The 23997-nt window shown below is 31.8% G+C and overlaps 3 protein-coding genes across 3 annotated transcripts; all 3 read right to left on the reverse strand.

Moving 5' to 3' along the window:
• Positions 1 to 117: 117 nt before the first annotated feature.
• On the reverse strand, positions 118 to 3241 carry LOC125420002 (uncharacterized). The gene is made up of 6 exons (XM_016039265.4): positions 2999 to 3241; positions 2167 to 2306; positions 1920 to 2081; positions 1647 to 1769; positions 1277 to 1420; positions 118 to 762 (listed from the first exon to the last, which is right to left on the reverse strand). The coding sequence occupies exons 2-6, from the start codon at positions 2299 to 2301 to the stop codon at positions 316 to 318; spliced, it is 1011 nt and encodes a 336-aa protein (XP_015894751.3). The 5' UTR covers positions 2302 to 2306; positions 2999 to 3241; the 3' UTR covers positions 118 to 315.
• A 4427-nt stretch (positions 3242 to 7668) lies between these two features.
• On the reverse strand, positions 7669 to 10721 carry LOC125418274 (probable nucleoredoxin 1). The gene is made up of 4 exons (XM_048466545.2): positions 10460 to 10721; positions 9264 to 9743; positions 8660 to 9139; positions 7669 to 8553 (listed from the first exon to the last, which is right to left on the reverse strand). Exons 1-4 carry the CDS (start codon positions 10550 to 10552, stop codon positions 7903 to 7905), a joined length of 1704 nt encoding a protein of 567 aa, XP_048322502.2. The 5' UTR covers positions 10553 to 10721; the 3' UTR covers positions 7669 to 7902.
• A 5211-nt stretch (positions 10722 to 15932) lies between these two features.
• Positions 15933 to 18960, reverse strand: LOC125420309 (probable nucleoredoxin 1). The gene is made up of 4 exons (XM_048466549.2): positions 18665 to 18960; positions 17496 to 17975; positions 16897 to 17376; positions 15933 to 16814 (listed from the first exon to the last, which is right to left on the reverse strand). The coding sequence occupies exons 1-4, from the start codon at positions 18746 to 18748 to the stop codon at positions 16221 to 16223; spliced, it is 1638 nt and encodes a 545-aa protein (XP_048322506.2). The 5' UTR covers positions 18749 to 18960; the 3' UTR covers positions 15933 to 16220.
• Between the last annotated feature and the right edge of the window lie 5037 nt (positions 18961 to 23997).

Genomic DNA, 23997 nt, shown 5'->3' on the forward strand with positions numbered 1-23997 from the left:
ATAATTCAAATTGTTAAAATCACCAAATCAAAGTTGTAAAATATTGCAAGATTTCTTTGTTACCTTAAGTACCAAACCATCTTTCAGGAGAGGTTCACAGACAACTCAAACACAGACGCAAACAAGCAGAGTTAATGTTCTTTTGGTATTGATCTTGACCTAAAGAGAAAATTTGTGTAATTCCATCTTTCAAAATCAATCAAGACAGAAGAGACGCAGAGTAAAGAAGGATACAGCAAGTACTGCTGAGACTTTACTTTTCTAAGGTTAATTTACATCCGTGAAATAGAGATGCTCAAGCTACTAAACCACTAATCATTCAGCTGATATTCGCCTTCGATGACATTGCTTTGCATGTCTCCTACGCAGGGCCCATCTTTCTTTAATATCATGTATATTTTCAACTTGAGTATGTAATCCCAGAGGTACTTGAAATTCTTTATCCAAATTTTCAGGACTACACTCGCCTCTAATTCTGACAGCTTCAGCAACCAGATCATTTATTAGCATCTCTGTAGTTCTAGAGGTAATACCTCTAAGATACCAGGAAATGGGTGGGGGTGGAATAATGGAAGGCTGGAGCAGCTGGTCCAAGCTCACCTTTGATCCAATTCTTCCTTTGCCTCCAGTACACGAGTAATATTCTTTCCAAGTCTTAGGTTTGAAGGGGAAGCACGATTGCTCATCAACAAATAGAGGTTCCACTTTCCAGCAGCCTTCAAATTTTTTCATAAATCCTGTTTTCACTTGCTTGAATTTCATCTGGCAAACAATCAATATCAGTAACAAAAGACCGCTTTTCTTTTTCCTTTTCCTTTTCCCTTTACATCATTTTGATAAATGCAACAGAAAAATGATTTAACCCTTAAGCTATCAGGCTACAAATGGAATCAAAATGACAAGAAGAAGTAATCTAAACTGAAGGATTTTTAAGATTATGAGTTTCTGAAGGATCAGAATGCACATGTGACACAACAAACATCCAGGGCACACGTGACACAACAAACGTCCAGGAAATCCTGTTTGCTAGATGCAACACCATCATAAAGTTTAACTTTTCTGATTTATGTAATGCAACTCCAAACCAGAGGCTTCTAATTTCTGTTTAATGTCCAGCCCCACCCTTCCCTGTCTCACTTCTTTGAAAACTCAATTTAATAAAACCCTGAAGAGAGTTTTCACATTGTATTCACTGAAGAAGAAGTCAAAGATTGGCTGAGCAATATAATTTATATATTGTTTTAGAAAATCAATAATGAAAGGTGTACATTCATACCGAGTAATCTTCTCTGTTTTGATCCACTAAAACATGAACTGAAATGGTCCCTGACCACCAAAGAAATTTCCATATAGCTGCTTGCTCCAGCTCAACCACCTGCCTAAGACCTTCGTCAACCAAAACCTTTCTGGATATGACTTCCTGGGCAGAAAAATAACTTGTCATTTGTTTTCATTTTTATATGCTAAAGCTTAAAATATGGGAGAACAATCATGGTTTAATAATACAAAATGTTAGATAAAGAAAATGGCAAATATAAGTTGAAAGGGAAAGGAGGTCTGTCAACTTAAGCCTCTTCAGTTAATTATTAATAAAGCCATTTCTTGTCAATGTGAAATAAAAGTCGATACAATAGTGTATGGTTTACCTTAATATTCTTGAAAACCCTCTTATTATCAGGGTCGGTCACAATATTGTACACTGCATCTGGGGGCAACCCAATATTGACATTTACATTGAGGTTGCAAAGAGAACCTTTTGGTACAGTTACCTGCCAAGAATTACAATATGTTGTGACTGTGAGTTTGGAATGGATACCTAACCTGATAAGCTAAAAATTCCATATCATATTCTAGCAATAAAATGCAATACAAAGGATCTTTAGAACTAAAACTACTCTCTTTATAAACTCTCTCCCCACCTTTATTTCTGGAGTTTGATCAACCCATGAAGGATTTTCTCCCCATGCTTGCAATTGCTTCTCCAGATCAACACCCAATGTAGTAGATGTACCTTTAACCACTTTATTATCAAATCTGCCCGACTTTGATCCATCGCCTTTTGCTAATCGCTTCAGCTGTGACTGAGACAAGTAAAGGGATTTCATTTTCCACCTTAAACAAAAACAGCTGGTCAATAGCTTTTAGTGCAACTGTGAAACGGCTTGCCTTAAGATGATTTTGAAGATTGTTGGAGAGGTGCACAAAAAATTTAGGAAACTCCCCATCAAATGCCTTGGAGCGTCCATTACTTTCCTTCTTGTAAATTTCTCCTTTCATTTTGTTCACCTCTGAATCAGCCATTGAAACTGGTATTGTATGCCAATTTCAGTCTAACGAAGGCATTATATGTCTATATATATATATATATATATATTTACTACCTACTATCTTAATAGAAAACATACGTCTATGAATTCTTAAAACAATACTACAGTTTAAGAAGAAGAAATGCTAGCCATTTTTGGTCACATTCAACAGTTACTAAATTAGGGAAGCATAGTTGAACTTGGTTCTTTCTGGTTGGGACTTTGGACGAGTTTAACAGAGACCTTACAGGCCTAAAGTAATTCTTTGTTCATCCCTTTCTTCTTGTTTTAACCGAGAAAACCGCAAACAAAATAACATCAAAAAAACAAAAGTCAAAATACCATCATACATCCCAAAACGATATAACCGGACTTAGTTTGATCAAATAACAAAGCTATTTGCAACGAATTTACTATTTAGGAAATAAATCTATATGAAAAAAATCGTAAAGAACCATGACCCATCACCAATTGCAGTGAAATTAAGCAGAAAATGGAAATAAACTGCAACACAGAAACCTCCATAGCTCTTAAAAAAAAAAAAAAAAAAATCCCAAAAATGAAACAGCAAGTGGAACGAAAATTCACTAAATTTTCAAGCGGGAATTGAAATGCAATAATTAAATTACTTACGCCCAGCCAAAAAAAAAATATAAAAAAAAATAAAATAAATAAGAATAAATTCCGCTTACAATTTACAAAAGGATTCTCGTTGAAAGAGTATTCATTCCATGTTATTGATTCCAACGGTAGATTTTTGGTGGTGAAGCTGATGATGATGCCGGATTTGATGTTAGAAATGGAATTTAATGTTAATTGATTTTTTTAATTCTTGGAGAAACAGAAGAGAAGAGCAGTGGCACGTGATGCACATTCAACACGCAAAAGTGTTCTAATTTTATCCTCCGAGACCGACCACTGGGTCTTGTGGCGGCATTGCCAAAAACACCGTTAAAAGTGTATCCACATGGAACTGAAGGAGTTAATCCTACGGTCATAAGCACTGGGGTGAAGTAGGTGGGTGTATTTTTTATTTTTATTTTTTTTTAATTTAATTTAATTTTTAATAATAAAATAATGAGTGTAGCCTTAAGTAATTGGGCTATTCAGCCATCATGCATATAACGTGGCAGATTTATTTTTTTAATATAGAATTTTAATATTAAATAAGTTAAATATCAAATATTTAAATGAAATATATGACACCATTTTTATATCATTTTGAAAACTGAGAAAATAATTAAATAAAAAAAGCGAAAGAAAAAAAAAATGCATTGTGTTTTATGCTTAGATTTTCCATTTCCTTATGATTGAAATGGATTTCACCATTTTATAATATTTAATGGTAATTGTAAAAATATTTAAAGATGTTGATATTAATATATCCTAAATTATATATGGTCTTGCATTTTGCATCTCTTTTTTTTTCTTTTTTCTCTAATATTGTGCACTCTCAATTTTACTTTTCTTTGCACTATTACACACTTTTTTTTTTTTTCCTGTTAACTTTTTTGGTAGACTTGTTATATGGTTCGGATATGAAGCAACAAATAAGAGTTCGAAGTATAATTTTCTAAAATTTAAAATGTAAAATGCAAAAATTTCCAAATAAAAATATCAATGAAAAATCAATAAACTTTTTTTTTATTAAAGAGGATTAATATTCTTTTAATAAATTAATTAACAATGTTTTAAAGGATGAAAATGTAATTTTTGAAAAAATAAAATAATAATAATATGTAAATATAATAGAGGTTCAAGAAAAAAAAATGACTTCTAAGAAAAAAACCAAGTATTTATAAAATCAAAAATAAAACTTTAAAATATTATTTTTTATAAAATATGTTATTTTATTTATTCCATATATTTTTTATAAAAATACTTTTAATATTTTCTAATATGTATTTTTTTAATAAACTTTTACTTTTCCAAAAAAAAAAATTAAAAATTCTTAATGCTTGTTCAAATTTTTTATTGGTCTTTATGTCTTCTTGAATATTTATTTTATTTTTATAGAATTTAAATAATAATTTGCACATATTATAAAGTTTTAAATAAAAAAAGATAAAGACCCATAAAAAAAACAATAAGGTATTTATAAAATTGTAAAAAATAGAAAATTATAATCATAAAATATATTATATTATTTATTAGATATATTATTTACGTTTATATTTATTATTTGCAAAAAAAAAAAATACTTACAAGATTTCCTAATATGTATTTTTTCTAAAATTTTTACTTTTCCAAGAAAAAAAATTAATGCATGTTCAAATTTTTTATTGATATTTATTTATTTAATTTTTTTAAGATACCAATTATATGTAAAGATTTTTATTTTTAGTTTTGAAAAATTACATTTAAAAATTTTTTTTTAGCTTTTTTTACAAACTTCTTTTTAAAAAAATAATAGCGCTATATAACTTTTTTATATTTTAATTATTTTTTTTATTTTAAAATTTTTACATTATATATCCTAAACTATACAAATTGTACTTTGCATCTTCATTTTTTACCTTTGTACTAGCAGGTAATAGCAATATGACAAGTAAGTTAAAAAGCTAGTAAACCAAAAAAGTGCAACAATGCAAAAAAATAAAAATAAAAATAAAAATAAAATAAAAATTTAAGGTGCATAATGCAAAAAAAAAAAAAAAAAAGTTTAGGATATAAAATATTAAACCATGTATAATTTAAATTGTATTGATGCCGATATTCCAAATATTTATTTTAATTCAAATACACTTGTCTTATGTGCAATAGATTTGAATTTAGATGAATTATGATAAGGTAAAAATACAACTAACATTTTATTAATTTTGATCAGATTTTGAATTTTTTTAAGAAAATATTTTTAGAGGCTAAAATATGAATGATAATTGTTTTTATATTTTATTCAATAAATGGCTCTTCCAATTTTAATAGGTATAGTATCAAATTTACCCTAAAATGATGCAAAATCAACCATTCTCTCTTTGACATTTCTATTTTTATTATTTCTTTTATTTTTATAAGGTTTCCACTAGCTTGTTAAGCGTAATGTGTTTGGAAGTACTTTTGAATAGTAGTATGGGCTCATTTGGTACTAATTCATAAGAATCAATTTCATTTTGGAAAATGATTTTTCAAGAATCATCTATTTGGTAATTCTTTAAGTGATTTTTCAATATATATATATATAAAAAAACTAATTATACATATTTTTCTGCCAACATTAGAGGAAGTGTTTTTTTTTTTTTTTTTTTAAATAGTCTATTTGAAAGTGATTTTGCAATTAAAAAATCACACTCCTCAACGGGCACTACTTTTATTCTATAGCATTTTTGTAGAATATCACATCATAAAAAACAATTAGGTTTTTGGATTAAAAATAAAAAAAAATTAAAAATTAAAAATTATAAACCTTTAAGAATTTTAATGTTTTAATTAAAACATGAAAATTATTTATTTATTTTTCACAAAAGAACCCAACTTTGAATTTTCCGTCTTATCTTAAGAGCACCTAAAATGTTTTTACTGATTCAATAAACACTCATTCACCAAACCAAAAAAAAAAAAAAAAAAAAAAAAAAAAAAAAAAAAAAAAAACCAAAATATCAATAAACACTTTTTTTTTTTCCAAACACATTGTCAAATGCTTATTTTACTAATTGTTTTTACTAATTCAATAAACACTCATTTACCAAAAAGAAAGAAAAAAAAAATCAATAAACACTTTCCCCCCCCCCCCCCCCAAAACACATTGTGAAATGCTTTTAGCTATCAAATAAGTGCTTTTAGCTTATTTATTTATTTAAAATTGTACCACCAAATATACACTACATATTTACAATATAATATAGTTAGAAAAAAGTACACCATGGAGAAGAAACACACGTTCCTTTTATTTCAACCTCACTCAAAATGCATAGCACAATATCTTAAATGCACAACAGAATCACAATTTTCAAACCCCAACAACTCTCTAGAGTACTATGTAATTAGCATTTATTCTCCAATTACATAGAAAACCTTAATAATTACAAGCACTTTTAGATAACCGAAAACCAATATGATCATAAAACCAGGTAGATTGTTATTTAGGAAACAAATTTCTGTTTTCTAAAACAGATCGAAACAGTTTCTAAAAAATAAGTTTGTTAAACACTATGGCACACATCACCATCACAGACGAATTCCTCATGATTTGCCTTTGGATCATTAATAATAATATTTGTTTCTTCATCCTTCTTGAGAGCATATGTTGGGTGGAGCACAAAGTCACACACCTTTTGATCATTTTGGGCTAACCAAGGCATGATTAAAAAGAATTCGTTGAAGGAGGATTAATCACGATCATTCGAGATGAAGATTAGCTGAGAAACAAAGCAGTATGTTCTTTCCCACAAGTTCAGATACTGATATCTATATTCAAAGAAGATGTAAATGTGAATAACTAAAGGAAGAGACTCCAGCAAAAAATTATTTTAGAAAAAAAAAAAAAAAACACTTCATTCAAAGACAATGTAAACGAATGTAACAAAGAATGCATCACAATTTCACTCATTTTCAAGCAGGAGACAAAAGCTTTTTTTTTTTTTTTAAAAAAGAAAAGAAAGAAAAGAAAAGAACCTTACGGAAGTGTTGTAGTAAAGAGGAATATTATTTCATTTGATGATTCGATGGTTAGATTTTGGTGAAGCTGATCCAAGGTTTGGTGTTAGAAAATGAAATAATAATAATGATAATAATAATAATAATAATCTTGACTCTGAAGAAGACTAGCACGTGATGCACATGTGCAACACTTACAGAGAGAGAGAGAGAGAGAGAGAGAGAGTTTTCTCTCCGCCACAGACCTAACCACTTGTACAGGACCACCACAACACCGTTTAAACTTGAAACAAAGTGCGTACAATTCAAACAAGAGACGGTACACATTATAGGTGTCAACAATACATGAGTGGACACCCTACTGCTCTTATATTTGGACATCCCTTACGACATATGACAAACCTGTCACTGCGCCCCGGACTCTTCCAATTAATACGATATGAGCCAAATAACATTGTTGTGTCAAAGTCAAACATCACGGGATTTGATCTCATTGTCCACAACATGTCCAAATATTTACCCCAAAAAAAAAAAAAAAAAAAAAAACAAAACCTTTCTTTTGGTTCTAAATTTACCAAGAACATAGCTTTGATTGCAAATTACCTAAAAGCGAATACAAGCCAGGGAGGTAACAGGTCAGAAGAAAATTTGATGAAAGAGTATAATGTTGCATAATATGCCATTTCCTCTTCGAGGAATTTTTGTTTTATTTTCATTTTTGTACCATATGGTTTATGTAGGCTTCTATAAGTGTAAGATATCTAAGAACTAATAGTAATAAAAATATAAAATTACACAAAATAGAAGATATACATGTTCTTATTTCAACTCCGACTGCATAGCACAGCATTCCATACCCACAGCGGCATTGTGGTTTTCATTATCCAGTCACCAGAGTAAACATAGTTACAAGCACAACACAGTTACAAGCACTAGACATAAAACTAGAAACCATGATCATAAAACCACATAGATATATATGGTGCATAAGTTATAAAGTTTCTTAAACTCTCCGGCACACATCACCATCACAAACGAATTCCTGCTTCTCTGTTGGACCATTGCCTGTTTCTTCATCGTTCTTCAAAGCACACTTTGGATGGAGATCAAAGTCACAATTCTCACAGTAGTAAGACCATGTATATCCCATCTCATCACACCCATCACAGTTGTATTGATTGCGACGAGTGAGCAAAAGCTCATGTTCTGCATGCGACTCATGCTTCAGTTTCTCAGGCCACTCCTTTGCCATTTCCTCCAACTGTTGATTCAGCTGCTTCAACTTCTCTTCGGTAAATGGATAGGCATCGGCCCCATGGATGGCTATGATCTGTCGCACTTCCTTGTTCACTGTCCGGCCAGAGGGGCCAATGGCTATCGCTGCAGGAATGCCTTGGATTTTGAATTTTTTTTGGAGGGTTTTCTTCCTCTCATCACCAAAAGGAAGGGCTAACCAAGGCATACTTGAAAAGAATTCATCGAAGGAGGACTGATCACGATCACTTGAAATGAATATCACTTCAAATGCATCGTCTTTTGCCTTGATGTCGTGGTATGTTTTAATAAGCTTAGGCAGGAATGCACGACATGGTGGACACCAATGAGCAGAGAAATAAAGTAGAATGTTCTTTCCAACAAGTTCAGATACCGGTACCTATCCAAAGACAATATAAATGTTAGTTAACAAAAAATCAAGACTAAAGCAAGAGAGTAATCATTGAAGAGTTTGCCTTTTTTTTTTTTTTTTTTTTTTTTTTTACCTTGGCCCCATCTTTTCCAATGACATAATTTAGATCTCCAAGAACCAATATTGACTCAAGGGTTTGAGCTTCCTCTTTTGCCTTCTCAATCTCAAGGAGCTCTTTGAACTTCTCTGGGGTGAATGGGTATGCTAGAACCCCATGCTCTTTAACAGCTTCAGCAACATTTGGATGGACAGTTTTACCATCTGGGCCAATAACAACCAAAGTTGGAAGGGTTGAGAGCTCAAAATAACGGACAAGCTTTTCACAGCTCTTGTCCTTGACAGGCAAAGCAAACCAAGGCATACTTTTAAAATCTTGCTCAAATGATTCTTCATCACCATCAAGTGGAATCAACACAATCTCAAAGCTCTCTCCTTTAGCTTTGAGCTTCTCATAAACCTCAACTAATATTGGTGTAAATTCAACACATAACTTGTACGAAGAATATGAGAAATACAGACCGACTGTTTTCCCTTCAAGTTCTGAAACAGGTACCTGTGCACATTAAGAAGAATATTACGGTTTACATATTTGCTGGTCCGGTCCAATATATAAGTTCAACAAATTTGAGACTTAACTACACAAAAATCTCAAAAAACACAATGCAACAGAAAATTACCTTCCTTCCATCAGGTGAGATTACAAAGTCACGGGAAGGTGAGACCAAGATTGATTTCAAGGTCTGTTCCCGTTTAGCTGCTTCTTCTTGGTCTTTTAGTTCTTTTATCCTTTCTGTGGTGAAAGGATATCCTTCAACTCCATATTCCCCAATAATTTCAACACCACTGTCAGTCACGACTTTCCCATTTTCATCAATGATCACAAGGTGTGGTATCCCACTGACCTTGAACAGTTCATCCAACCGATCACGTGTCTCTGAATCAGAAAATGGGACTGCAAGCCATGGCATTTTAGAGAAATACCCTCTGAATGACTCCTCATCTTCATCAGCTGAGACAAAGACAACCTCAAAATCACCTTTTGAGGCAACTTCATTGTACACCTCCACTAAGTTTGGGGTGAATCGACGACATGGTCCACACCATGATGCTGAAAAATACAACCCAAACTTCTTCCCCTTCAAGCTGTCTATTTTAACCTGTAAATTAAGAATTAAAACAAGTATTCATTTCTCAAATTCTCAACCATGTTGATAAAAATTAGACAGTATCATTTTCTTTTTCCTTACAAAAAACAGGGGCTTCGATATTCAAGATCCTAATTCCCGTTATGACCATCGCTTTTATTATCAGTTATGATTAAGAAAAAAACTGCAGATGCCTTGTCATATAAATAGTTCATGATGACTCAGTGGGTTTTCATGCCCCAATTAAGTTATCCAACATATTATTATCATTTTGCTATGCCTAAATTCACATCTTGCTTAAATGCTTCAACACTCGAATGATTAAAGCAAATTACAAGCAACATAAAAAGAGGAATAATTCCAGGAAATTTCTCTTTCCAGGAAATTTCTCTTCTCTACTGAACTATATCAATAATCTATTCTTTAGAAATATAAACCAAATCCCATCAATCAGCCTAATAACCTCAAGTCTTAGTTTGATTTCGTTCTCCTTCTCTAAACCTCACCTCTTTTTTCCTTTTTAACATCTTCCGAAATCAGACAACTAAGTAAAGCCCATTTTTTTAATCACTTCATTTTCACAAATCACAACCAAAGAAATGAGAAAAAAAGAAAAAAACATAAATTCTCAAATAACTCAATCAAACCCATAACCCATATTTTCCCGAGAAAATAAACCGAGGGAGGAAAAAAAAAAAAAAAAAAAAAAAAGGTAAGAAAAGTTTTACCTGATCACCGTTGTTTCGGACAAGAAAATCTCTCTCCACAGAAGAGAAAAGGGACTGAAAGTCGTGGGTAGTCGTCTCGCTCATATCAGCCATGTTTTATCTTCAGCAACCACAAGAATTCTTTGTCACTCTCTCTTTCTCTCTCACTCTCACTCTCTCTCTCTCTCTACCCCTTGCAGAGCTTCTCACGTGGTCAAGAGCTAGTGCAAGTCAATCACTATGAAAACTCGAAACGGGATCGTCGCATTTATATATAATAACACTTTGCATTTAGTGCATTCACTTGGTGAATAAGAAAAGAATCTCAAGAAGCTTCTTCGCTGGTCAGGAACGGGAAAAACGTGGCGTCATCGCAGAGGACCAGTTTTCTTCGAAATTTTCATTTTTATATATATATATTTTTTCCTTTTTTCTTTTCTTTTTCAGAAAATATAAATAATTTATTTAAATTTCATTTTGACAAACTTTTTCATTAAAAAAAGTTTAAGAGTAATAGAATTTTTTCTTTTTTTGAAATTCATAAGATTTTTATAATGTTATATGTATATGCATTTAGCTTTAAATATATAATATCTGAATGTATAAATAATATGATATTGTACTCAAAATATATAATTTCATCTATATTCAATAAAAATGAATTATCTTATTTCATATTAATTGGTTGAACTACTGAAAATGAAACTGATTAGGAGAATGGTAAAAGAAATGTAGTAACTTGAGAAATTAAAATAATAATAATGAATTTAATGAATAATCATAAAAATAAAACGTATAGCGCTTAAAGAAATACTAAAAAAAAAAAAACTTGAAAATCTTTATAACAATGGTAAAAAATAATATTTCAAAATAAATAAATGATAAAAAATCATATATATAAGTAATTATAATTTTGATAAAGAAGTTTAGTTTTAGTGGTTAAGTACCTTTATTTGTATTCACGAGAATACGAATTTGAATTATAAAAAAGAAGAGATTTTAAATAAATTATAATTTAGATAAATTATTCAAAAAAAAAATATAATTTTCATCAATATAGAATCTTTCATGTTTCCCGTATCCAAAAAGAAAAACAAGAGGAAGTAGCTTTGTTTTCACCAAAAAGCATAAAAAAAACAAAAGAAAAAAAAGAGGAAGTAGCTTTGTTTTCACCAAAAAAGAATAAAAAAAAAAAGAAAAAAAAAAGAAAAAAGAAAAAACAAGAGGAAGTAGGTTGAACAATTGTTGCTTTTTCTTTTATGTTCTTTCCAAGGTATAAATTTCATTTTTAGCGCATCCACTACTTAAATTTTTCGTATTCTAAAAAACCTGCAAAAGAAACAAATAAAATTAAAAAAGAAAATGAAGAATATATATAGCTAATATTTTACCTGGTGTAAGAACAAATCTGGGCGTCATCGTCATGAGTTTCTTAGGGGTATTGATATGACAATATTTTTTAAAAAGGATTATGGTTTTGTATTTCTATTTCCACAGCTAACAAAGTGTATTAAAAAAATATTTATTACTATTTATATTTATAGCACCCATCTCAATTAAAAAAACAAAAAAAATAGAAAATAATTAAAAAGAACATTAGGCAACCACATTGGCTGGTTTGGAAATCATTCACGAGGAATCACTTTAGGAATTTTTTTTTTTTTTTCCCAACCAAACATTCTAATATTTCTGTAGCGCTTTTAAAGCTTTTATATGTATATGTATATATAAAAGAATTTTCTTGTCAAAGATATTTTCAAAAATTACTTGGAAACTTTTGCAAAAACTGACATTTCTATTTTTTTTAAAATGTTATTATAAAATCTTTTTTTTAGTCTTTTTTAGTCTACGCTAAGGAATTTATAGCTTTGGTATCAAATCGTCAAGGATAAGAGAATATGATAAAGAGTTAAATAATGCATAATGAATCACTCTCTCATTGGAATTTTTTACTTTATTTTTTTGACAAGGATTTCATTGGCTTGTACAAATATGAATGCATACAAAACGGAGAAACACAACTGTCTCTTGTTTCAACCTCAACTGCATATATTGCACGAACCACAAAATTTTGAATGCAAAACACAACCACAATTTCAAACCCCACATCAGCTCTAGAAAACTTAATTTAAAGCACTAAAAAGATAACTAAAAACCATGATCATAAAACCCGATAGTATATTGTATATTTCTAAGTTTCTTAAACTCTACGGCACACATCATCATTACTGCTTTGCCTCTGGATCATTATTTGTTCCTTCATCCTTCTTCAGAACACATATTATGTGGAGATCAACTCACACTCTTTACAGTATAAACACCAAGTATATCCAATATCCTCACCACCATCACACATTCATATGTTAGAATTTACGAATCTAAATATAGATAATAAATTTTGATAAAACATAAATATATTACCCTCCAAATGATGTTATTGATAAATTAAATCTTTAATCTTGTAAACCATAATAAAAAATACCATATGACATGTATTTGTTTACTTATTCTAGACCTTTTATAGTCTCTGCAAATTAAATTTATCCATTAATTTTTAACGCATATCAAAATAATAATATAATAATATAGTAAAATATAGATAAGTTAATGAGCTTATAAAAAGAATTTGTCTTCTAATCCAATGGGTCAACTAGAATTTTATAGAAAGTGTATGACCAAAGATCTTACTACAAAATAATAAAATAAGCCAATTACATTAATAACATAAATAGACACTGTAAGTAAATAATTAATTATGCTAAGTCCACAAATTATTAATTTATCTAAGATCATATTCATATGCGATGAGTAAGTATAAGCTCAAGTTCAATGTGGGACTCATGCTTCACTTTCTCAGGCCACCCCTTTTGCCATTTCCTCCAACTGTTCCACCAAATTCTCTTCTGTGAATGGATAAGCATCCGCTCCGTGAATGATTATGATCTCCACAGCTTCCTTCGTTCACTGTCAGGCTAGAGGAACCAATGGCAATGGATGCACGAATGTATTTGATTTTGAATTTCTTTTGAATGTTCTTCTTCCTCTCATCCCAACAAAAGGAAGCGCTAACCAAGGCAGTTTTGAAAAGAATTTATCGAAGGATGACTGATCATGATCACTCGAGTTGAAGATCACTATGAATGCTTAGGCGTTAGCCTTGATGCCATGATACGTTTTGATAAGCTTAGGCAGAAAGGCAAGGCATGAGGAACACCAACGAGTAAAGAAATATAGCAGAATATTCTTTCCCACACAACTTCAGATACTGGTGCCTATTTATGCATAAATTTAGTTCCAAAGTATGTCCAGGTTTTTATTATTCTTTGGTCTAATAAATTTAAGAAAATTTTCAAGTTTAACCATACAAAAACCCCATATTGCACAATGCACAGAAAATTACCTTGTTTCCATCAGGTGAGATTACAAAGACACTTGAATCTGAGACCAAGATTAATCTCAAGGACTGTTCCCATCAGCTGCTTCTTCTTGGTCTTTTAGTTCTTTTATCCTTTTTGTGGTAAAAGAAAGCCTTCAACTCCGTAATATTCAAATAATGTCATATCCATTGTCACTCAGGACGTTCCCATTTTCACCAATGATCACAAAGTGTGGTAATCTACAGGCCTTGAAAAATTCATTCAAGCGGCTTTCTTGTCTCTGAATCAGAAAATGGGACTGCAAGCCATGGCATTTTGGACAAAATAGAAACGAAGTCATAGGCACGTAGATTCAGGGCTAGACCGACTACTCCAAGAGCACTCATCCATAAACCGGTTACTGGTACAAATAACATAAAGAAATGTAACCAACGTTTATTGGAAAAAGCAACCCCGAAGATTTAAAAGAATTATTCCTCATCATCATCAGCTGAGAAAAAAGACAACCTCAAAATCACCTTTTGGGACAACTTCATTGTACACAGTCTAAAAAAGGGGTAAATTGACTACATTGTCCAAAGACTCCACACGATGATGCTGAAAAATACAACACAAATTTCTTCCCCTCCAAGCAATCTATTTTAAATTGTATATTTACAAGTATCTATTTCTCAATTCAACCATGTCAAGAAAAATCTAAAATACTATTTTCGTTTTCCTAAACAAAAGGGCTTCCTTCTGTACTCGTTATCATAATTCCTGCACTAGCCTTAGCTTCACATGTTTCTATCTCAACCTTTGAAATGAGTAAAACAAATTAACTATAAAAAGAAGGATAATCCCATGAAAGTTCTCGTTTCTACCGAACCATATCAGTAATCTTTTCCTCAAAAATATAAATTAACCAAATCCAATCAATCAACCAATCCAACTCCTAGTCACACCAATTATAGAACTAACAGATTTTCCACGTGTTGCTCTTTTTCTTTATTCCCTTCAACAAAAGTGAATCGTTTTCTAAAGCCCCAGTTCTTAACTACCACTTTGTAACCACAGCAATGTTAGTCTCCGTCATCTCAGGGATAACCACAGTTCTCTGTCTCTCCTTTCAAGAGCTTTTCGGTGGTTTAGACTTTAGAGCTTGTGAAAACCAATCACTTCGGGTCTTGCACCTGTAGTCCTTCATTTCTTGCATTTTTCTTAGGGAATAGGAAAAATGAAGCTTCTTTTCTGTTGTTGAAAGGCAATGGGGTGCTTGATTGCAGAAGAGCAAATTTTCTTATGTTATAATATTCTAAAAAACTAACTTATTTTATTTTATATTAGTTGTTCGAAACCATAACAATGTGGTAATATAGGAAATTAAAAATATTGATAAATTTAAAACTATAGTCGTAAAAACAAAATTGAGAACATTGGCAAAAATCATATAAAAGTAATTACAGCTATCCATAAATATTAAATTTTTCATGTTATCCAAAAAGAAGAAATAAGTTAGGTAGCACCTTTGCCAATTGTGTTTTTCTTTCAAATTTTTTCCACATTTCAAATTTTACTTTCACGTCGTCTGAATTAAAGTTCCTATGCTAAAATTTTTATCTAAAATCAAAAAGTAAAGGAAGAATATTTATCCCTTCTCTTCAAATTGATATGCCTACTTTGGCAAGCACCTTTGGCTGGTTTAATTCACGTACCTTTGGGAATCAATCATTCATTATCTTGAGTCTCTCATTATCTTTACAAACAATTACTATCAAGGTTGTTTATAAGCTCATCATGTTCGGTGTGGGACTCATGCTTCACTTTCACAAGTCACCCTTTTGCTATTTCTTCCACATGTTCCTCCAAATGCTCTTTTGCCTTTGCCTATGGATTTGTTTTGTTGACCCTTCTTCATAGCACATTCTTTGGATGGAGATCAAAATCACACTCTTTACAGTAGAAAGACCAAGAATATAGCTTTAATTTCAAATTACCTAGAAGTGAATAAAACATGGGAAGAATAAGCAAGAAGAAAATTTGATAAAAGAGTAAAATGTTGCATAATAAACCGTTTTCTCTTTGGTGAGTTTTTATTTTTATTATATGGTTTATATTGGCTTATTTTAAGTGTAAGATATCTAAGAGCTAATAGCTATAAAAGTATAAAATTATACAAGAATCAAGAAGTACATGTTCTTATTTCAATCTCAAGTGCGGAACAGTAGCACAATATTTTATATCCACAGCAACTCCAGTACATTGTGCTTACCACCATCCACTCACGTAGAAAACATAATTACAAGCACTTGAGATAACACTAGAAAACCATGCTCATAAAGCCACATAGATATATTGTATAATTTACAAGTTTCTTAAACACTGGCACACATCATCATCACACGAATTCACGCTTGTCTGTTGGATCATTCTGTTTCTTCATCGTTCTTCAAGGCACAATTTGGATGGAGATCAAAGTCACAATTCTTACACAAGTAGGACCAAGTATAACCTGTCTCCTCACACCCATCACAGTTGTATACATCGCGACGAGTGAGCAAAAGCTCATGTTCGGCATGCAACTTATGCTTGACTTTCTCTGGCCACTGCTCTGCCATTGCCTCCAACTGTTCTTTCAAATGCTTCAACTTCTCTTCTGTGAATGGATAGGCATCAGGCCCAAAGTAGGCTATGAATTGTAGGAATTTCTTGCTCACTGTCCGGCCAGAGGGGCCAATGGCTATGGCTGCATCAGTGCGTTGGCTTTTGAATTTTTTTTGAAGGTTTTTCTTCCTCTCATCACTGAAAGGAAGGGCTAACCAAGGCATGGTTGAAAAGAATTCATCAAAGGAAGGCTGATCACGATCACTTGAGACGAAGATCACTTCGAATGCACTGTCTTTCGCCTTTATGTCATGGTACGTTTTGATAAGCTTAGACAGGAATTTAAGATGTAAGTCAAGCCAATGAGCTGAGAAATAAAGTAGAATGTTCTTTCCAACAAGTTCAGATACTGGTACCTATCCAAAGACAATACAATGTGGTTAACAAGAAACACGACTTAAGCAAGATAGAATTCATTGAAGAGTTGCTTTTTTTTACCTTGGCCCCATCTTTTCCAATTACAAAATTTAGATCTCCGAGAACCAATATTGAGTCAAGGGTTTGAGCTTCCTTCTTTGCCTTTTCAATCTCAAGGAGCTCTTTGAACTTCTCTGGGGTGAATGGGTATGCTAAATCCCCAAGATTAGCAACCGCTAGAACACCACTTTTAGTGAGAGTTTTACCATCTGGGCCAATAACAAACAAAGTGGGAAGGGCTGAGATCTCACAATAACGGACAAGGTTTGCACAGCTCTTGTCCTTGCTTGGAAATGCAAACCAAGGCATATTTTTAAAATCTTGCTCAAATGATTCTTTATCATCATGAAGTGGAATCAACACAATCTCAAAGCTTTCTCCCTTAGCTTTGAGTTTCTCATAAACCTCCACTAGTTTTGGCGTAAATTCAACACATGACTTGTATGAAGAATCTGAGAAATACAGACCAACTGTTTTCCCTTCAAGTTCAGAGACAGGTACCTATGCACATTAAGAAGAATACTCAGGTTTATATATTCTTTGGTCCAACATATAAGTTCAAAAAATTTGAGATGCAACTCCACAAAAGTCTCAAATAACAAAATGCAACAGAAAATTACCTTATTTCCATCAGGTGAGATCACAAAGTCATGGGAAGGTGAGACCAAGATTGATCTGAGGGACTGTCCCTGTTTAGCTGCTTCTTCTTGGTCTTTTAGTTCTTTAATTCTTTCTACGGTAAAAGGATATCCTTCAGCTCCATACTCCCCAATAATTTCAACTCCACTGTCAGTCAAGACTTTGCCATTTTCACCAATGATCATAAGGTATGGTACTTCACTGACCCTGAACAATACATCTAACTGATAACGCGTCTCTGAATCAGAAAATGGGACTGCAAGCCATGGCATTTTGGAGAAATACCCATTAAATGACTTCTCATCTTTATCCGCTGAGACAAAGACAACCTCAAAATCACCTTTTGAGGCAACTTTATAGTACACCTTCAGTAAGCTTGGGGTGAAACGATGACATGGTCGACACCATGATGCCGAAAAATACAACCCAAACTTCTTCCCCTTCAAGCTATCTATCTTAACCTGTAAATTAATAATTTAACAAGTATTCATTTCTCAGTTCTCAATCATGTCGATAGCAACCTACAATGTCATTTTTATTTCCTTAAAAAAAAAAAAAAAAAAAAAAACTTCTGTATTCGTGATCCTTTTTCCTGTAACGACCATTGCTTTCATTATCAGTTATGACTAAGAAAAAACTGCAGATGCCTTGTCATGTATGGCAGAGTTCATGATCACTTAAGCGGCTTTTTATGCCCAATTAATTTATCCAACATATTATTTATCAGTTTGCTAAGCCTAAATTTATATCTTGCTTAAAAGGTCCACCATTGAAATCATTAAAGCAAATTACACGAACATAGAAAGAAGTATAATACCAGGACATTTCTCTTCTCTACTGAACTATATGAATAATCTATTCCTAAAAAATATAATGCAAATCAGCCTGTACAACCTCAAGTGTTACTTTGATTTCGTTTTCCTTTCAATAAACCTCAGCCTTTTTTTCCTTTTCAAAATCTTCTAAAAATCAAACAACCAAATTAAAGCCCAATTTTTTAACCACTTCATTTTCACAACCAAAGAAACGAGAACAAAACATCACTTTTCTCATACAACTCAATCAAACCCATAACCCTTATTTTCCCTACAAAATAACAGAAGTATAATAATAAAAAATAATAAAAAAGAATAAAGTTGAAAACTTTTACCTGATCACCGTTGTTGCGAACAAGAAAGTCTCTCTCTGTAGAAGAGAGGAGAGAGAGATAGTCGTGGGAGGTAGTCTCGGTCATCTGAGCAATGTAATCTTCAGCAACCACAGTTCTTTTTCTCTCCGTTTCCAGAGCTTTTCAATGGTAAAGAGCTTGTGAAAGCCAATGGACGAAGACTTCGGGTCCTCCATAACACTTTAGCATCTCTTGCAGTTTCTTAGGGAGTAAGAAAAAGAAGCTTTACTCTTTTTTTTTTTTTGTTGTCGGAAAGAAAGGGAAAAGCGTGGCTTGATTGCTCAAGAGCAGTTTTCTTAATATATATATATATATATATATATTTTTCCAGAAACTATATTTTTTTTAAAAATTCATTTGACCAAAAAAAAAAAAAAAAAAAAGATAACTCTTTCGTTAACGTGAAAAAGCGTTTTACTACAAGAGATATACAAATTTTTCCTAGCAAAAAAAAAAAAAAAAAAAAAGAGATATACAAATTTTCTTTAAAATAAAATTACTAAATATGTTTGAATATTATCTGTATATACATTGAGCTTTAAATATAATATTTGAATGTATAATTAATATGATTCTGTACTCTATTACCTGAAAAAAAAAAAAAAAGAAAAAGAAAGAAGTGATATTGTACTCAAAATATATAATTTCAGTTATTCGCAGAAAATAAACTTATTTTATGTTAGAATTACTGAAAATGAATAGGAGAATAGTAAAAGAAATGTAGTGATATAAGAAATTAAAAATTAAAAAATTTAAAAAATTAAAAAATAATCATAAACATAAACATTAAGAAAAAAAAAACCTTGAAAATGTTTAGAACAATGATAAAAAGTCATATAAAAGTAAATATAATTTCAGTAAGTATTGCAGCTTTACTGTTTTGCAAAACGAAAAATAAGAGCAAGCAACTTTACCAATTGTGTTTTTTCTTGGAACAATTTACACTTTTAATTCAAGTGCCTTTGGCAATTAATCGATTTCAGTAACTTTTCAAACCTCCCACTTTGTTATGCATTAGTTATGTACTTTTAAGGTGTTTTTTTTTTTTTTTTTTGGGTCAATTTGTATAAATCTGGATTATAATATATTTTAAATAAAAGGAGAGAGATTTTAGTCTAACCCGTCAAATTCAGGACTTAGTTGTATTTACAGTGAATTTTATCACTTGATCAAGTCTATCAATAGGTATAATTTTTTTTTTTTAGGATTTTTATCAATATTATTAGTCCCTAAACTATAAAGTGATTTTTACTTTGGTCTTAATCTTTTTTATTTTTTCTCACTTTAATCAGTAAAATTTCAATAAATTTATATCGTTACTTCTTTTGTGTATTTTTCCGTTGGGTTATGACATCCACAGCTTACTTGTTAACTGTCCAATAAGCTGCAGTAATGTATTTGATTTTGAATTTCTTTTGAAGGTTTTCTTCCTCTTATCACCAAAAGGAAGGGCTAACCAAGGCAGCTTTAAAAATAATTTGTCGAACAAGGATTAATCACGATCACTTGACATGAAGGTCTCTTCGAATGCTTCGTATTTTGGCATTGATGTCATAATATGCCTTGCTAAGCTTAAACAGGAAGGCACAGCATGGGTAACACCATTGAGCTGAGAAGTAAAGGAAAATGTTCTTTCCCAGAAAGATCGGATACTGGTACCTATTTATGCACATTAGAAAGATGTCAAGGTTTTTATTTTTCATTTTTTTGCTCTTATAAGTTCAAGAAATTTTTGAGATTTAACTGCATTAAACTCTCTAGTTGCAGAATGTTGCATTAAATTACACTGTTTCCATTAGGTGAGATCACAAAGTCACTTGAATCTGAGACCAAGATGGATCTCACGGACTTTTCCTTATTGGCTGCTTCTTCTTGGTCTTGTAATTCTTTTATCCTTTCCGTGATAAAAGGCTATCCTTCAACTCCATAATACTTCATAATGTCATATAAATTGTCACTCAAAATTTCCATGTTCACCAATGATCACAAGGTGTGGTATTCCACAGGCCTTGAACAATTCATTCAACTGATTTCATGTCTCTGAATCGGAAAATGAGACTGCAAGCCGTGGCATTTTGGAAAAATACCCTTTGAGCGATTCCTCCTCCTCAACATTAGCTAAGACAAAGACAACCCCAAAATCACCTTTTGTGGCAATTTCATTGTACACAATATCCACTAAAGTAGAGGTAAATTGACCACATGGTCCACAGACTCCAAGCCATGATGCTGAAAAATACAAACCAATTTTCTTCCCTTCCAAGCTATCTATTTTAACCTGTTAATATTTACAAGTATCTATTTCTCGATTCAACCATGTCCAGAAAAATCTAAAATACATTTTTCTTTTTTCCTAAACATAAGGCTTCCTTCTGTATTCATGATCCTAATTCCTGCACTAAGCCTATATTCAAATATTGCTTGAAAGATCCACCTTTGAAATGAGTAAAGCAAACTATGAATACCAAATTACAAAAACAAGGATAATCCATGGACAATTCTCTTCTCTACTGAACTATATCAATAATCAGCTCCTCAAAAATATAAATTACCAAATCCTATCAATCAGTTAATCCAACTCCTATTTACACCAATCAACATTAAAAGATTTTCCTAGTGTTGCTTTTTTCTGATTCCCTTAAACAAAAGTCAACCTTTTTCTAAAGCCCCAATTCTTAGTGTCACTTGGTGACAAAAGAAACAACAAAAGACATAACTTCACAAACTACTCAATCAAACCCAAAACCCATAATATCTTGGGAAAATAAACTAAGAGAAGTTTCAAGGAAAATGATCAAAATGTTTGTTCCACAGAGGGAACCTTTTCCATTGTTTGAACCTCATAGTACTTAGAAAAAAGAAGGACTATTAGAAATAAAGAACTAGAGCATTGAAAGATGGTTAAGCAGTTAAAGGTTGATGTTGGTTATATGATTCAAAAAGGTCAAGCTTAAGGCTTATTTTTTATTGCACAGTTGCTGTCATAAAAACTACGTCATTTCACCTTATATCATTAAACAAAACTGTGAGTTTTGGCTTGGTGGTTTAGAGAGAAGCTGGTATAGTCACATAAAGGCTTTCCAAGAATCCTAACAGCAATACAGTTCTGCAGCAACCATTTTTTTATATAAAAGGAAGATTCTCTTTGGTGTAATATCATCTAAGTTCTCTTTCTCTTTAGGTTTTCTCTTTAGAATTCTCTTTGATGAGAGTTGTGAGGTGAGCAAGGTTGTAAAAGGGGATTCTTGGGTATGGTATATGGGTTTAGGTTAGCTTGTAAAACAAAGAAAAAGAACTATATAATCTGTAAAACACATTCAATTGTAGTGCATTGAACTCCTTGTGGAGCTTTGAGTATGTAGATTCAATCTTGAATTGAACCTCGTAAATTTTGTATTGTTTTTTGATATGTTTTATTAGTTAATTTCTTGAATGTTAGTGTTGCTGAAATTGTAATAGTGGTATAAGAGCTTTTCAGCACATTCAAGGATTAGCGGAATTAACTATTGCCTGCAAAGTGTTTGATAAAATTCCTAAGAAGCAATTTTAAGGGTTCAAAGGTGGAACTTGAAGTATTCAATGGCAAAGGGGATTTTCTTCTTTGGAGGCAAAAGATGAAGGCTACTCTAGTCTAGTAGAGAGTTGCAAAAGCACTTGACAATTCTTTCCTTTCAGAATTGATTGAATCACAGAAGAAGGATATGAATGAGATAGCTTATAGCACCATAATCCTCCATCTTGCAGATAGTGTTCTAAAAAAGGTAAATGTTTCAAATACTACCTTTGCTCTTTGGAAAAAAATTAGAACAATTATATTCTGTAAAATCTCTTCCCAACAAAATATATCTTCTAGAAAAATTATTTGGATTCAAGATGAATCCGTGTAAGGATCTAGATGAAAATCTAGATGAGTTCAATAGGTTGTGCTTAGATTTAGCAATCTGTAATGAGAAGTTTTCAGATGAGCCTAAGTTGTGATTTTGCTAAATTCAATTTCTGACAACTACAAGGAAGAATGTAATTAAATATGAGAGAGAGGTTCTAGCTACTGAAATTGTAATAAGTTCTTTAAGATCTAAGGAATTAGAGATAAAAATTGAAAAACAAGAAAATATACATGGAGAAGGACTTTAGTAGGCAGGAAAGGTAGCAGAGATTTTGGAAAGTAAAATAATAATTAGAGAAGCAAAACTAGAGGGAAGAGCAGATCTAAGTCCAGAACAGGAGGAAAAAGATATTTCTATTGCCAAAAAGAAGGTCATTTTATCAAAGATTGTTACAAAGGAAGAAAAAAGAAAATAGAGAAAGATCTGAGGAAGATGGAGATGTTGCTCCAGCCAGTAATGAGAGTGAAATTGGTAATGTTCTTGCTATATCAACTTATCAAGCAAGTCAAGAATGGATTCTAAACTCAAGCTATACTTTTCACATGTGTCCAAGAGAGGATTGGTTTAGGAACTACGAAAGGATCAGTGGTGGATAGGTTCTATTGGGAAACAATATGGCTTGCAATGTGGTTGGCATAGGCAATATCTCAATCGAAATGGCAGATGGAGTGGTTAGAATATTGAGTAATGTGAGGCATGTACCAGATTTACAAAGAAATTTGATTTCTATTGGGGTACTGGATGAAGCTAGATACTCTTGCAAATCTGAAAGTGGACAAATGAAGATTTCAAAGGGAGCTTTGATAGTTATGAAAGGTATCAAGAAGAATGGACTATAAGTTCTTCAAGGGCAAACAGTAATAGGCTCTACTGCAACTACAAGTTCAGAAAATCAATGAAAATCAACTATGGCATAGAAGATTGGGGTATATTAGTGAAAAAGGGTTACAAGTATTGAACAAACAAGGTTTCTTTGGAATAAATTAGATCAGTAAAGTAAAATTCTGTAAGTATTGCATTTTGGGGAAGCAACACAAGTTGAGTTTCAAGCTAGGCTCATATAAGTCAACCTCAATCATGAATTATGCACATGTAGATTTGTGGGGGCCTTCAACATCACCAATTAATGAAGGTAATAGGTATTTTTTTTTTATTTATTATCTATTGTTGATTATTTCCCTAGAACGGTTTGGGTTTTTCTTTTAAAGCATAAAATGAAGTTTTTACAAAATTTAAATTTCGGCAAGAAACCAAACCATTGGAAGAAGTAGATGCACCTCAGGGGAGACAACATCTCAACAAAATCAAAGATCTATCATCTCACATCAGTATAATCCATTACAACATCACCAACTTGCTAGAGATAGAGAACGAAGGGTGGTAAGAACCCCAACCAAATTTAATTCTTCTGATTATAATATGTTTGCT

This window comes from Ziziphus jujuba, chromosome 12 (genome assembly GCF_031755915.1).
Source record: "Ziziphus jujuba cultivar Dongzao chromosome 12, ASM3175591v1".
Taxonomy (NCBI): Eukaryota; Viridiplantae; Streptophyta; class Magnoliopsida; order Rosales; family Rhamnaceae; genus Ziziphus; species Ziziphus jujuba.

Coding starts and splice junctions, on each gene's coding strand:
- LOC125418274 (XM_048466545.2), bottom strand. CDS start 10,552: ATGGCTGATATGAGCGAGACGACTACCCACGACTTTCAGTCCCTTTTC. Junction 9,744..10,459: donor TCCGAAACAACGGTGATCAG/GTAAAACTTTTC, acceptor CTTAATTTACAG/GTTAAAATAGACAGCTTGAA. Junction 8,554..8,659: donor TTGGAAAAGATGGGGCCAAG/GTAAAAAAAAAA, acceptor GTCTTTGGATAG/GTACCGGTATCTGAACTTGT.
- LOC125420002 (XM_016039265.4), bottom strand. CDS start 2,301: ATGGCTGATTCAGAGGTGAACAAAATGAAAGGAGAAATTTACAAGAAG. Junction 1,770..1,919: donor ATCAAACTCCAGAAATAAAG/GTGGGGAGAGAG, acceptor AATTCTTGGCAG/GTAACTGTACCAAAAGGTTC. Junction 763..1,276: donor AAAACAGAGAAGATTACTCG/GTATGAATGTAC, acceptor ATTGTTTGCCAG/ATGAAATTCAAGCAAGTGAA.
- LOC125420309 (XM_048466549.2), bottom strand. CDS start 18,748: ATGACCGAGACTACCTCCCACGACTATCTCTCTCTCCTCTCTTCTACA. Junction 17,377..17,495: donor TCTCACCTGATGGAAATAAG/GTAATTTTCTGT, acceptor TAATGTGCATAG/GTACCTGTCTCTGAACTTGA. Junction 16,815..16,896: donor TTGGAAAAGATGGGGCCAAG/GTAAAAAAAAGC, acceptor GTCTTTGGATAG/GTACCAGTATCTGAACTTGT.